Raw genomic sequence first — 12391 nt, 5'->3', positions numbered from 1 at the left:
CTACATTGTTGCCGCACTTTAGGGATAATGATTTGAACAAATGCAAACACCACAGCATATGCTGTATACTGCGCACTATACTTTTATACACATCAAACAGTATCCAAAAATAAAAATCCCTACATCGTTGTACTATGTATCAGAAATGCTTATTTTACATTTTTAATAAAAGTTTGCATTAAAAAATATCTTTACTTTGGGCAGTAAAATCAAAAAGAGATTGTGTTTTGTGTTTCTATTTTTTTTTCTACAAACATTCTGAATAGATTACAGACCAACCTCCTCTCGTAGCCCATGCACCACGACTGTCCCTGGCATCCCTGTTTCCAGGCTTTAACCATCCTTGTGAAGGCCTGGACACATGGCTGCATCTGGGCCACAAGCTTCACCTCCTGCTCAGCACACACATTTGGCCTGGAGATAAAACACACACTTCAGTTAGCCTCCAGGTTCAGTCCTCATTGAGCAACCTGAAGTGAAACATCTTGAAGATGAACCTACTGTGAAACATTTTGGTTACAAACCCAGATATTAGAGCACTAGGTCACACCAATCCAAACATAGAGGATCATAAACATTTATCATTTAGTCAGCTGGAATTTTCAACAGGCCTTTCATGTAATTTTAATAAACTTGGATGAATTTGAGCAGAACAAGATGTAAGACTGTCAATTACTTAGACCAGGGGTGGGCAACGTTGATCCTGGAGGGCCACTCTCCTGCAGAGTTTACCTCCAACCCTGAAAAACACTGGGGGACAAAATACCTAACTGCATCCTGAAGACCTTGATTAGCTGGTTCAGGTGTGTTTCATTAGGGTTGGAGCTAAACACTGCAGGGACACCGGCCCTTCAGGATCAACATTCCCCATCCCTGACTTAGACGCTCCATGTCAGATTGCGCAATAGTGAACATTAATATAATAAGTAAATGCTAATAAATCACCTGAATCATCACTGCACAACGTTATGAACACAGATGACAAGATTTACACAGTTTAAGTTCCCAGATATATTAGTCACTCAGTAAAAATGTTTTCTATCTTCAAACATAGTTCACAGTGAACCTCCAGGCCATTAGTTTGATGTCTGGGATTATTGGCAGATTGTGTTACAGAGACGTGAAAGTGTGCTTTGTCTGTGTCATTTCTATTAAAGACTCAAAATATTATTTCTGAATGTTCTCCAGACATTCCAAATATCCATTGTTTTATTGATTATGTGAACCTTAAGGAAGTGTTCCATTTTGCAAACGTTATGTGAACATTACTTTTGAATGCTCTCCAAACATTCCACAACAAGTACCCAGCTAACAAATGTTTTGCTAAAGTTCCCAATAAGTTCTCAAAAACATTATTTCTGAACGTTTTCTGACCATTCAAAACATCCAGTATAAAAAAATGTGTTTGTACTAATAGAACTTTGAAACAACCTTTCCAGAACGTTAGAGAACGTTCTGAGAATGTTCCCTGTTAACTAGGAAATAACGTTTGAAATGTTTCAGAAAAAAATACGTTCCATAAATGCTCAACCAGCGTCGCACAAAATTACGCGTAAATAGGCTGCGCGTCAAAGAAAAAAAACCTTTTCTAGATTGCTTTATTTAAACTTAGAAACTCATAAACATGAGCACGAACACAAGACGCAAATTCGTTCATTAAATAGCCTACTTCATTTGTTGTGATATTCAAAGCTAACTAGTAATAATAATATTCTAGAAGCGCGCACAAACCAAAGACCGTTACTCACATGTGCGGCATCAGGTTTTTTCCAGAACGGGATGCTGCATAAATTCCATGAATTAGAATGATTAAAGAATAAAATAACCTATCCATTCTCATACGCCTTTCAGAAAGAGCTCTGGACCATATTAACGCGCGTGGAGAGCGGACTGAAAGCGCAGCAGCAGATGACAGGAGGAAAAGACTCTCAGATCCACCTTAGACACCAACCGAGATCCAAATGCCCTCAGGACAGTCTTCCTGTAGGAGCAGTGAAGGGAATGTCCTTTGAGAGGAACGAGCTATATGCAGAAACAGGCAAAGGCTGCTGATTGACCTCCTTCAGGATGATTTATAAATGAGCGTAAAGCGCGTTACTTCAGCCTGATTTACTACATCACTTCAAAGAGCCTAATTGAAAGGAAAACACGTTATTAGACCGATTTCAGAGTCAAATGAAGGTCATTTTGTAATGAACTCAGGTTTTAATGTTCACACCACTGAGGAACAGGCTTCTAATTGACCAACATAGAGCCATGATGGATTATATGCAGGTCTAAGTGCTAAAAACACCAGTCTTTATTTATTATTTAAACCTGCAAATACATTTTTAAATCATACATGACATAAAATGTTTCTCCTAACATTCTAAAACAATAACGTTTAAACGTTAAATGAACAATGTATAAACAACATGCTAACACACTGTAACATTAATAAAGACCAGACAACTTTGAATGATGTTTCTTCATAACTTTGAGAAAACTTTACCAGAATGTTAGCCAAAGTTCTCTGTTTGTAATAAAACAGTTACATAATAAACATTTTATTAGACAATTTATAATACTTAATAATACAATATTATGTTTACAATATTTAAGCACTATTTTTATTTTAATTATTTAATATGTAATAACATAACATTTTCACTTCAACGTTTACTCAAAATATATCATCAAACTAATTTGTAATAATAATAATAAAAAACATTTTGCTAAAGTTTCCATTAAGTTCCAAATGTTATCCAACCATTCAAAACATCCAGTTTTTATGTTTTAAATATGGTTTTCCTTGGTTATGCAAACATTATGAGAACATCTCTTTTAGCAAACATTGTATAAAGGGGTCATCGGATGCCCATTTTACACAAGTTAATATGATTCTTTAGGGTCTAAGTCTATAACATACTTTGGTTAAAATTTCTCAATGGTAGTGTAAAAAACACCTTCTTTACCCTGTCAAAATCATATCGCATTCACCATAATAATCAGTGAATATTCAAAGATATACAAGCGAATAACTTGCTGTTGTAGACGCACACAGTCAATGCACTCAAAGATTCGCAGACTGTTCCAAAAATGGCGGATGGCTTATGTATCATAGAAACAGTTGATAATGAGGCATCTAGGTGTATATATCTACGGATAACTAGCACATTATTAGGAATGGCGATTTGCAAAGATTCATAAAAACCCTTATACTCACTTCTTCTGTAGATAAAGCTGGATCACGAATGATTCGGGCGAACATAGACGCGTTTATGTAGATCGGGGATTGGTGCAAAGTGAAAGTAACGTTAATCCTCTGCGTCTTCAGCAGCTCAGATGTCGGGAGTAAATGATGACTGCTATATTCATTATTACATCCAACAACTAAACACTTCAATCGCTTAATCAGAGACATCTCACAGCTGGCGGACAGCTCACAGCTCACTCAGGGCAGGTCTTTGGTAAGACACTAGTGTCAATCAACTCTTGTGTGGGGGGGGGGGGGGGGGGGGGGGGGGGGGTCTGTACAGAACTACGTCATTCTGACAGGAATCTCAGAACAGCCTGATTTGAGAAAGAGGATTTTAAAATAGGGATTTAAAAAAAAAAAAAACCCTGGGTGGATTTTTATCATTATAGGATGGATGTGTACAAACACTTCCAACACACATTTTGGTTCAAACAAATTGTAAAGTGAATTTTGCATCCGATGACCCCTTTAAATGTTCTCTAAACAGTCTAAAACAAGACATTTAAGAAAAACGTAGTATCAACATCCATCTAAAACTCAAAAAGATTTTCTAAAATAACACTGTAATAATATAAAATAGTAATGTAATCATATATATATTATTTATTCATTTACTCAATTTGTTTTGATGATAATATTTGAAATATTATCATCATACTCAATTGTAATTAAAATATTAGATTAATTTAGACGCTACTTGAAATAACAGCAAACCATCACTGCATTACTCATATTCCAGAACCTTCGGCGTGTGACATCACAAGTTATTCTCCTACAGGACGGTCCTGTCGAGGGGTCACCGAGCCACAGCTGAAGCAGTGCATGGGGGAGGTTCCAGAGGTCAGCGCTGGGATCAGGGATTCTGGGGCAACAGAACCTGGAAAACATTCTCTAACAGCACTGATCCGACTCTAGAGGTCAATGCCAAGCAGGGTTCAACACCTCTGCCATGAGCCCAATGCGGTTACACACTAAAACACACCTATAAAAACATCAGCGGCTATTTAGAGCACATGTGGACGTGTCACTCCAGGAAAATACTGAGTGGAATTCTTTTCAAGCATGTTTAATACAATTCATGAAACTCATTGAGGAACAAAACATTAACATTCTTTGGTCTTCACAAATCTTCTGTATTGCCTTTCTTAAGATAGACAGACTATTTTTGTATAACGTATCTGAATATTGTAGTAATAAAATCTGTTAAGGGAGTTTTTTTCATAACATTTGTCACATAAGTCTTCAAAGGTCATGAATGTAGACGTGTTACTAGGCTACGTGTTTTTTTTTTTTTTTTGAACCAGTAAAATGAAAGGTTAAGAAACGTCATTATTGCCATTTTGTTAGAGTGCATTTACTCTTATAAGAATAATTAAATGCTAGATTTAATATCACCTGCAATCATAAATAATAATTATTGGTTTATGATAATTACTTGCAAATATTGTGATGCATCAGTGATGTAATTTGAAAACCCAACTGTATTTGAGTACCTGGCATGACAAGTCAAACAGTTTGACATGACTATATTCTGTATATAACAGAATTTGACATTATCATCTCATATTGAGAGACTGCCGTTGATATTTATGGTTTTAAGATTTTTTGTTGTTGTTGTTCACACTACATCAGTGATCCTTTTTTGTCCACTTGTTCAAGCACCTCCAATGAAATACCGTGTTAGAAAAAAAATTATAAACTAAAATAATATAAGAAAATGTATATAATTTTATACTATAATAAAATTCAAAATATGTTATTGTAGTGTTGTGCATTTTTATTTTTAGTGTTTTATAGAATTTTAATTATTTCAATATAAATAAATATTTTAAGTCTTTGCCTATTTGGCCCCGTCTGGAAGTTTGCTGAGGCCCCTATTTGAGAACTGCTGCACTACACTATTAAAATGAACCAATAAAGGCCAAAAGGTTTAAAATACCGAAAACCTAGTTACAACGCATGAAATATACAGTTTTCCTTATACATTCATATAAAGTTTACCCAAAGTTTGGATGCTGACAAAAGAAAATCACGTTTTTGGTCCACTACCATTATTTGTATTCTGCTGGCATCTTCAGGTTACAATGGGAATCGCATGTGCTTAAAAGAATGGTAAATAATACATGGAAAACCTGCATCGCTATTTTAATGAGACAAAATATGAACTATGAACCTTCAAAAGTCCACCTTCCTGTGCTGACCAATGGCATTCGTCTGCTCTGACCTCTGCGTTCACGCACAATGTCGACGCTTTCGCGACGGTCCCTCAGTCCCTGTCTGTACTGTATGCGGTACAGGAACTATATGCAGTGCGCTGCCAGAGCAGGCCTGAGTGCAGCTCGCCACGCATTTCTCCCCAGACTCACGACACCACGCTTCAATCAGCTGTGCAGCATGTCTCAGTCCAGACCCCCAGTCACTCTGCTGGGCTCCATGGCGTTTGGGGGACGCGCGGACGCGCACCTGAGCGCGCAGCTGGTGCAGCTGTTCTTAGAGCGCGGCCACGAGGAGCTGGACACCGCGTTAATGTACAATGATGGACAGGCGGAGACCATCATAGGAAACATGCAGCTTGCCAAAACAGGTAGAACTCTTCCCAAACACTAACTAGTCTCTCTGATCACCACAGATACAAGTGGGTAGATCACGTGACATTGCACGTGACATGTCGATTTGTAAGTTCAAAGAATAAGCAGTTTATACATTAGCACAGTGCTCGAATTGAATCAAGTCTTATGGGGGGTCCCCACCATCAGACTTTTTTTTTTTTTTTGGTGGGGGTGGGGGTTAGTCTCGCAATATACAATTTATACAAAATAAACAATATATTTGATCATAATATGCATAACTATATACTATTTAATGTTGCATAACAAAGAGAGATAAGCTACTATTCTTCTTTTAAATGGCTTACTCCAAGTAAAAATGTCTGAGGGACCCCCCCTAAGTCTATTTTTTACTTCTTATGGGGGGTCCCGGATCCCCCCAGCCCCCCTTCAATTCGAGCAGTGCATTAGCATACTTACATAATGATTGGCAGTGTGTATTTGGTTTGTGCATAAAATGGTTCAAATACTTGGATGAGTTCCTTTTTGGAGAAATGCTTTTTTTGTTTTTTTTTAACGTTATTATATCGTTTATTTTAATTATTATACAATTTTTATTTATTATTGCTTAGTATTTTAATGTATTATTTTTATTTATAATAATAATAATTATTATTATAAATAAAAATAACACATTAAAATACTAAGCAGTAATAATTAATATAAATAATAATTAGTAGTAGTAGTAGTATTTATTTCTGTTTTAATTCATTTTGTATAGTATTTTATATTTAGTATGTTATACTTTTTATTACAATTATAATATTTTTAAATGTATTATTATTTTAATTCATAGTCAAATCATATTAAATAGCATGTCAAGTGGCAACAAATAAGAAGAAATATGCTGGAGGGAATTTAAAAATACCTAGAAACAATGCAAAATGAGGTACATAATAATAGATACAAAATAATAATACATGAAATTATATTTGCACTCATGTCTGTGTTTGTTACATATTTCTTATTAAAACTATTTGAATTTTAATTGTAATTTAAAAATCGAAATATTAAATTAAAATATTAAATTAATTAATTAAATATATTAATGGCAACATTTTTCATTTTCATTTCATTTAAGTTGAACTGCTAAAATAACTAAAAACTTAAACTGAAATAAAAATCAATACAAATTTTATAGACATTTCAAAACAATACAAAACTTTAAAATGGGGGGGGGGGGGTGAAATCAAAATATTAGTATGTTCATACAATAAAGGTCTAAAAGGGGAGTATATTCATGATCAAGTTCAGTGCTTTCATTTCATTTGTGTTTATCAGTTCGAATCGCGACTAAAGCAAACCCCTGGGAGGGAAAAACACTCAAACCAGAAAGTGTCCGGCATCAGCTGGAGACGTCCCTGAAGAGGCTGCGCACACAATGTGTGGACCTGTTTTACCTGCACGCGCCGGACCACCAGAACCCCATTCAGGACACACTACAGGCCTGCAACCAGCTGCATAAAGAGGTGCGTCCATACAGACCCTAGACTTTGTCCGTCAGACGTGCACTTTGATAAATGCCTGACAGTCGGTGAGTTATTGATAGTTTATGGCTGTCTGACCTAGATGTTTTTAGAAAACAAAAGCTGTCAGAATTATGCAACTCAAGCTGTTTGTTGGTGTTTAGGGCAAATTCAAACAGCTGGGCTTATCAAACTATGCATCATGGGAAGTGGCAGAAATCTACTGCATCTGCAAACACAATAACTGGGTGCTTCCTACTGTATATCAAGTAAGTGAATAGATGCATGGATGTTAGTCTATATATACAAGGTCTAGTATATAACTATTTTAAAATTTGTCAATGAAGTGTTATTGAAGAATGAATAGGTCAGTTTTGAACAGTGTTGATGTTTTCCTCTGAAGGGCATGTATAATGCAACCACACGACAGGTGGAGACTGAGCTGCTGCCATGTTTGAGATACTTTGGCATCCGTTTCTATGCATACAATCCTCTGGCAGGTAATGCATCCCTTAGTGTTTTAAACATGTTTGCAAAACATAATAAATTGGTTCCTAATTAATAACAGAGCTAAAGTCAACAAGAACTAAACTGTACAGTATATTTTGCATTGATGTTTGACATTTTGCATTTTTAATCCCCATTTTTTCTTGTTTGTTAACCAACAGCATCTTTACTCTAATTTAAATGAGTATAATACATTAAGTAAAATAAACAAATAATAATAATAATAAAAAAAACATAAAAATATATACACATTTAATAATAGTATAGTTATATAATAATTAAAAAATAAATAATAATAACAAATACAATAATAAACTTATAATTATAAAAAATATACAAAAATGTTATAATAAAATATATTGTTATTAAATGATATTTAAAAAAATACATAAAATAACACTAAATTCGTAAAAGAAAAATTATTTGGCCATCTAAAATCTTAGCTAGAATTTTATGTTTTGGCACATTTTTTGTATAATTTGAAAACTTCTGCTTAATTGTAAATGATAAAAAACATATAAAATACATGGAAAAACAATACAAATACACTGATGAAGTAAAATCATTTCTCCACTCCTCTCACAGGTGGGCTTCTGACTGGAAAATATCACTATGAAGATAAAGACGGCGCTCAGCCTGCGGGTCGATTCTTCGGGAACAGCTGGGCCGGTACTTACAGAGACAGGTGCATTAAATTCATAATTCATGCATGGCATTCACATCAGTGATGGATCACAGTCCTGTGTGACCTCAGAGTCCATATCTAGTTAGTTGAGCATTAAGATGTGATCAGTGTTACATGTTTTTGTATTTCAGATACTGGAAGGAGAGTCATTTCCAAGGCATAGATGGCATTCAGAAGGCTCTGGAAGCAGCGTACGGCTCAGAGAAACCCACCCTGACATCAGCTGCTATTCGCTGGATGTACCATCACTCTCATCTGAGGGTGAGCAGTGTTATTTTAGTGCCATTGATATACTAGTATAGTTTTTGCTAATAAATTATTGTATTTATTTTTGTAAAATATTTCATTTAATATAAATTGACCCTTCCCAAAAACCCAGCTGGTTTGTTACTGTTGCTTTGTCCAACAAACCATGCCGCTCTCATGCAGTGAAAAAAAACAGGTTATTTTTCATATGAATTGGTCTCAGCTTTAAGTTTTAGGATTTATTTTTTTTAAAGAAATTCTAACAATAAATGCCATTTTGTGGCTCTTTAATGTGTCAAGACAGATCGCTGTAAAGCCTCGGTTAATCTACTCTCCTGTCTGGTTTGTTTGTCGGACAAAATGGCAGATTCAGCGTTATGATTGGTCAGATTGCCTGTCAATCAAACTCCCAGCGAAGGGTGAATTAACATTTATTTTATTTCAGGTAACAAAAAAAAGGTTTTATGGTTTTAGTTAACAGTAATAACCCTGAAGTGATTATACAAGAAATATGTTACAATCACAGACATGAGTGAAAATATAATTTAATATATTATTATTATTATGCTATAACACTCATTTTTTAATGACTTTTAGTTATTTTAGGACTTTAACTTAACATACATTGAAATGAGAAATGTTGCCTTGGGAACGAACTGAAATGTTTATTTTAGTAAAATATATGTTTTTATAATTTTAGTTAACAGTAATAACCCTGAAGTGATTATACAAGAAATATGTAACAGTCACAGACATGAAAGAAAATTTAATTTCATGAATTTTTTCTCTTTAACTAAAAAAAAAAAAAATATTTAGTACTTTTAGTTATTTTAGTCATTCAATTTAAACTACACGGAAATGAGAAATGTTGCCAGGGCAAATGTATTTTTATGGTTTTAGTTAACGGTAATAAGAGAGACATCATGAATAGTGCTGGGTAGATCACTAACAAATTGTTGTCTGTTACTGATTACAAATTACATGACAAATTATAGTTTGTGACAGAATCTGTTGAATTGAACATATTAGGTAATGTAATCCGACTACCTTTTTTTATTAATTTTGACCTAAAATACATTCCATTCTTTGTTATCAACCTCATGAAGTGTATTAAAGAGTTTATTACACCAGGGTTTCCCAAATCGGGGTTCATGGATGAACTACAGGGTGCTTATGAGCTGATGAAAAGCTGGAAGACTTTCCAAATGTATGAGAGCAGTTGAATTTTAGAAAGGAAATTTGAAAAAGAAAAAAAGAACTAGAGCACATCCGATTATGAATAATGTACTGCCATTGTGCCATTAATATGTAATCAATAAAAAAAGTAATGTAATGAAATATAATTATAGGTACTTTATTTTTGGAATCTGATTATGTAACCCAGATGACATGTAATCAGTTACTACCCTGATCATGAATAATATAATGCATATTTTATGCTTTGATTGAATTAGTGCAGATGTTTGGCAAGTCTCTGATCTGCCTTTCTAAACTCGACAACTTAAAGGGATAGCTCACCCAAAAATTACAATTCTGTCATCTTTTACTCACCCTCAAGATGTACGAGTTTATTTGAAGAATATTCGTAAAGTCGACGGCTAGTCAACCGTTTGGTTACCAAAATTCTTCAAAATATATTTGTGTTCAACAGAAGAAAGAAACTCACAGGTTTGGAACAACTTGAGGACGAGTAAATGACCATTTTCATTTCTTTGTGAACTAACCCTTTAAGTCACATAAGAACTAAATGAGAAATATTCAAAGTTTTGACGTGTTTACAGGGTGATGTGGGTGACGGGGTCATTATCGGGATGTCCAGCATGGAGCAGCTGCATGAGAACCTGACGGCAGCCGCAGAAGGCCCGCTCAAACAGGAAGTGGTGGATGCTTTCAAACACGCCTGGGATTTAGTGGCCCACGAGTGTCCAAACTACTTCCGCTAGACGCCCCGTGGCAGTTGAAGAATAAAATGATATGAAGCGAATACAGAGATCACTTTATTTTTTCTATGTTCATATTTTGTGAGTGAACAGTGATAATTGAGTTGGGCCGGCCTTCAGCTTCCTAATAAACACAACGACAACATTAAACATCTCTGAGCTCACCAACACTTGATTTTTATCCATGTTTACATGAGAATGCAATACAAATAAATGTGATTTTGATGAATAACTTTTGTCTTCTTGCCAAAAACGTTATTAGAACTTAAAAATGTTTAGTACTTAAAAAGAAAAGGATTTTTTGCAGTGCATTAGTGGTACAAATTCAGCAGAATTGTCTCCCCCTCTTTACACACTTCACAATCCTTTATCAGTGTCACCACACCTGCAGATGGATTCATAATATATTAGTTAGTGCAAACTACTTTCTGCAATTTACAAAACACTTATCCTCTTCTGATCGAAGATGCAGCTTTGGGATAGTTCGCCAAAAAATAAAAATTCTGTCATTAATTTCTCACCCTCATGTTGTTCCAAACCAGTAAGACATTCGTTCATCTTCGGAACACAAGTTAAGATATTCTGAGAGCTCTCTGACACCTCCCATAGACAGTAATGTATTTAACAGGATCAACGTCCAGAAACGTAGCAAGGAGATCGGTAAAATAGTCCATGTGACATCAGAGGTTCAAGCGTAATTTTACAAAGCTACGAGATTACTTTTTGTATGCAAAGAAAACAGAAATAAAGACTTTATTCAGCAATTTGTCTCCTCCACGTCACCCTAGCGCCATTTTGGAGAGTATCCACTGAACATAAACAGCGTATGCTGTTCTGTGTCAGCTGTGTCAAGCGGATACGCTGTTTACATTCAAATCAAAGCACAAACGACATAGAAAACGTATCCGTGTGGGATATTTTCAAGATAAAGATGAGAAACAGTGGATCCAACAATCCAGACGAGCTGAAGGTTCAATAGTGCCTCAGCAGAGCCACAGACTGCTACTTAGATGCTATAAATCACATTTTAGTGCAAGTTTAAGAGTAACACTTTTGAATTTCCTAACATCAGAAAGAAATACAATAATATCAAAACATTGAAACTGGATCAGTTTTGAAAACAATGTTTGATTTTTTGTTCTTACCAGAGGTGGGAATGTCTGTAATCACCCGGAAACACACTATCAATAGTCTAGAAACACCCCAGCAACTGCATAGCAACCACCCAGAATATCCTAGCAACCAAGCAACACTTTAGCAAACATCTAGAACATCTAACTGACCAAACTATTCATGTTTCTTAAACAAGACTTTAAGACAAGCCAAAATAAATTTGTCATTCAAACTTTTCAATCTAGTTATTACAGGTATTCTTAAATGCTTACACACAATTCAAATACACAGATGACTTTCCTGCCCAGTGAACACTCATGAGATCAATGACACTTCACAAAAAACTCTTATTAGGATTCAGGAATTATTTTTGCAGCTCAATGTCTTACAGTATACAACATAAATTAAATTACAGATAATAATAATAATTCAGCAATGAACATTTGGGAACAGATCATTTTCATTTTACTACTGTAAAGTAATCTTCAAAAATAAGTTATTTGTAACAGGAAGCCACCAGATCGTCTGCTTTACAATTTAGTTTTCAGTCTCAGTTTGTTGGGGTTTTTTACTGCAGAAGAGCTCAGAGT

The 12391-nt window shown here is 35.0% G+C and overlaps 2 protein-coding genes across 2 annotated transcripts in view; one reads left to right on the top strand and one right to left on the bottom strand.

Moving 5' to 3' along the window:
* Positions 1-1834, bottom strand: part of LOC306856607 (uncharacterized protein) — a gene marked incomplete at its 5' end in the record, with an annotated part of 79525 nt that extends 77691 nt beyond the window's left edge. Inside the window, 2 exons of the mRNA XM_079395967.1 lie at positions 280-414; positions 1749-1834. Of these exons, the coding sequence (XP_079252093.1) occupies positions 280-414; positions 1749-1834 (221 nt within the window). The remainder of the gene's footprint in view (positions 1-279; positions 415-1748) is intronic.
* Positions 1835-5412: 3578 nt separating this feature from the next.
* Positions 5413-11450, top strand: LOC306856952 (aflatoxin B1 aldehyde reductase member 4-like). Its single transcript, XM_079396531.1, has 7 exons — positions 5413-5822; positions 7126-7313; positions 7475-7579; positions 7714-7810; positions 8403-8502; positions 8634-8763; positions 10530-11450. Exons 1-7 carry the CDS (start codon positions 5480-5482, stop codon positions 10689-10691), a joined length of 1125 nt encoding a protein of 374 aa, XP_079252657.1. The 5' UTR covers positions 5413-5479; the 3' UTR covers positions 10692-11450.
* Positions 11451-12391: the final 941 nt, after the last annotated feature.

Source organism: Barbus barbus, assembly GCF_936440315.1.
Source record: "Barbus barbus genome assembly, chromosome: 37".
Classification (NCBI taxonomy): Eukaryota; Metazoa; Chordata; class Actinopteri; order Cypriniformes; family Cyprinidae; genus Barbus; species Barbus barbus.
This window is presented reverse-complemented; position numbering and strand designations above follow the sequence as displayed.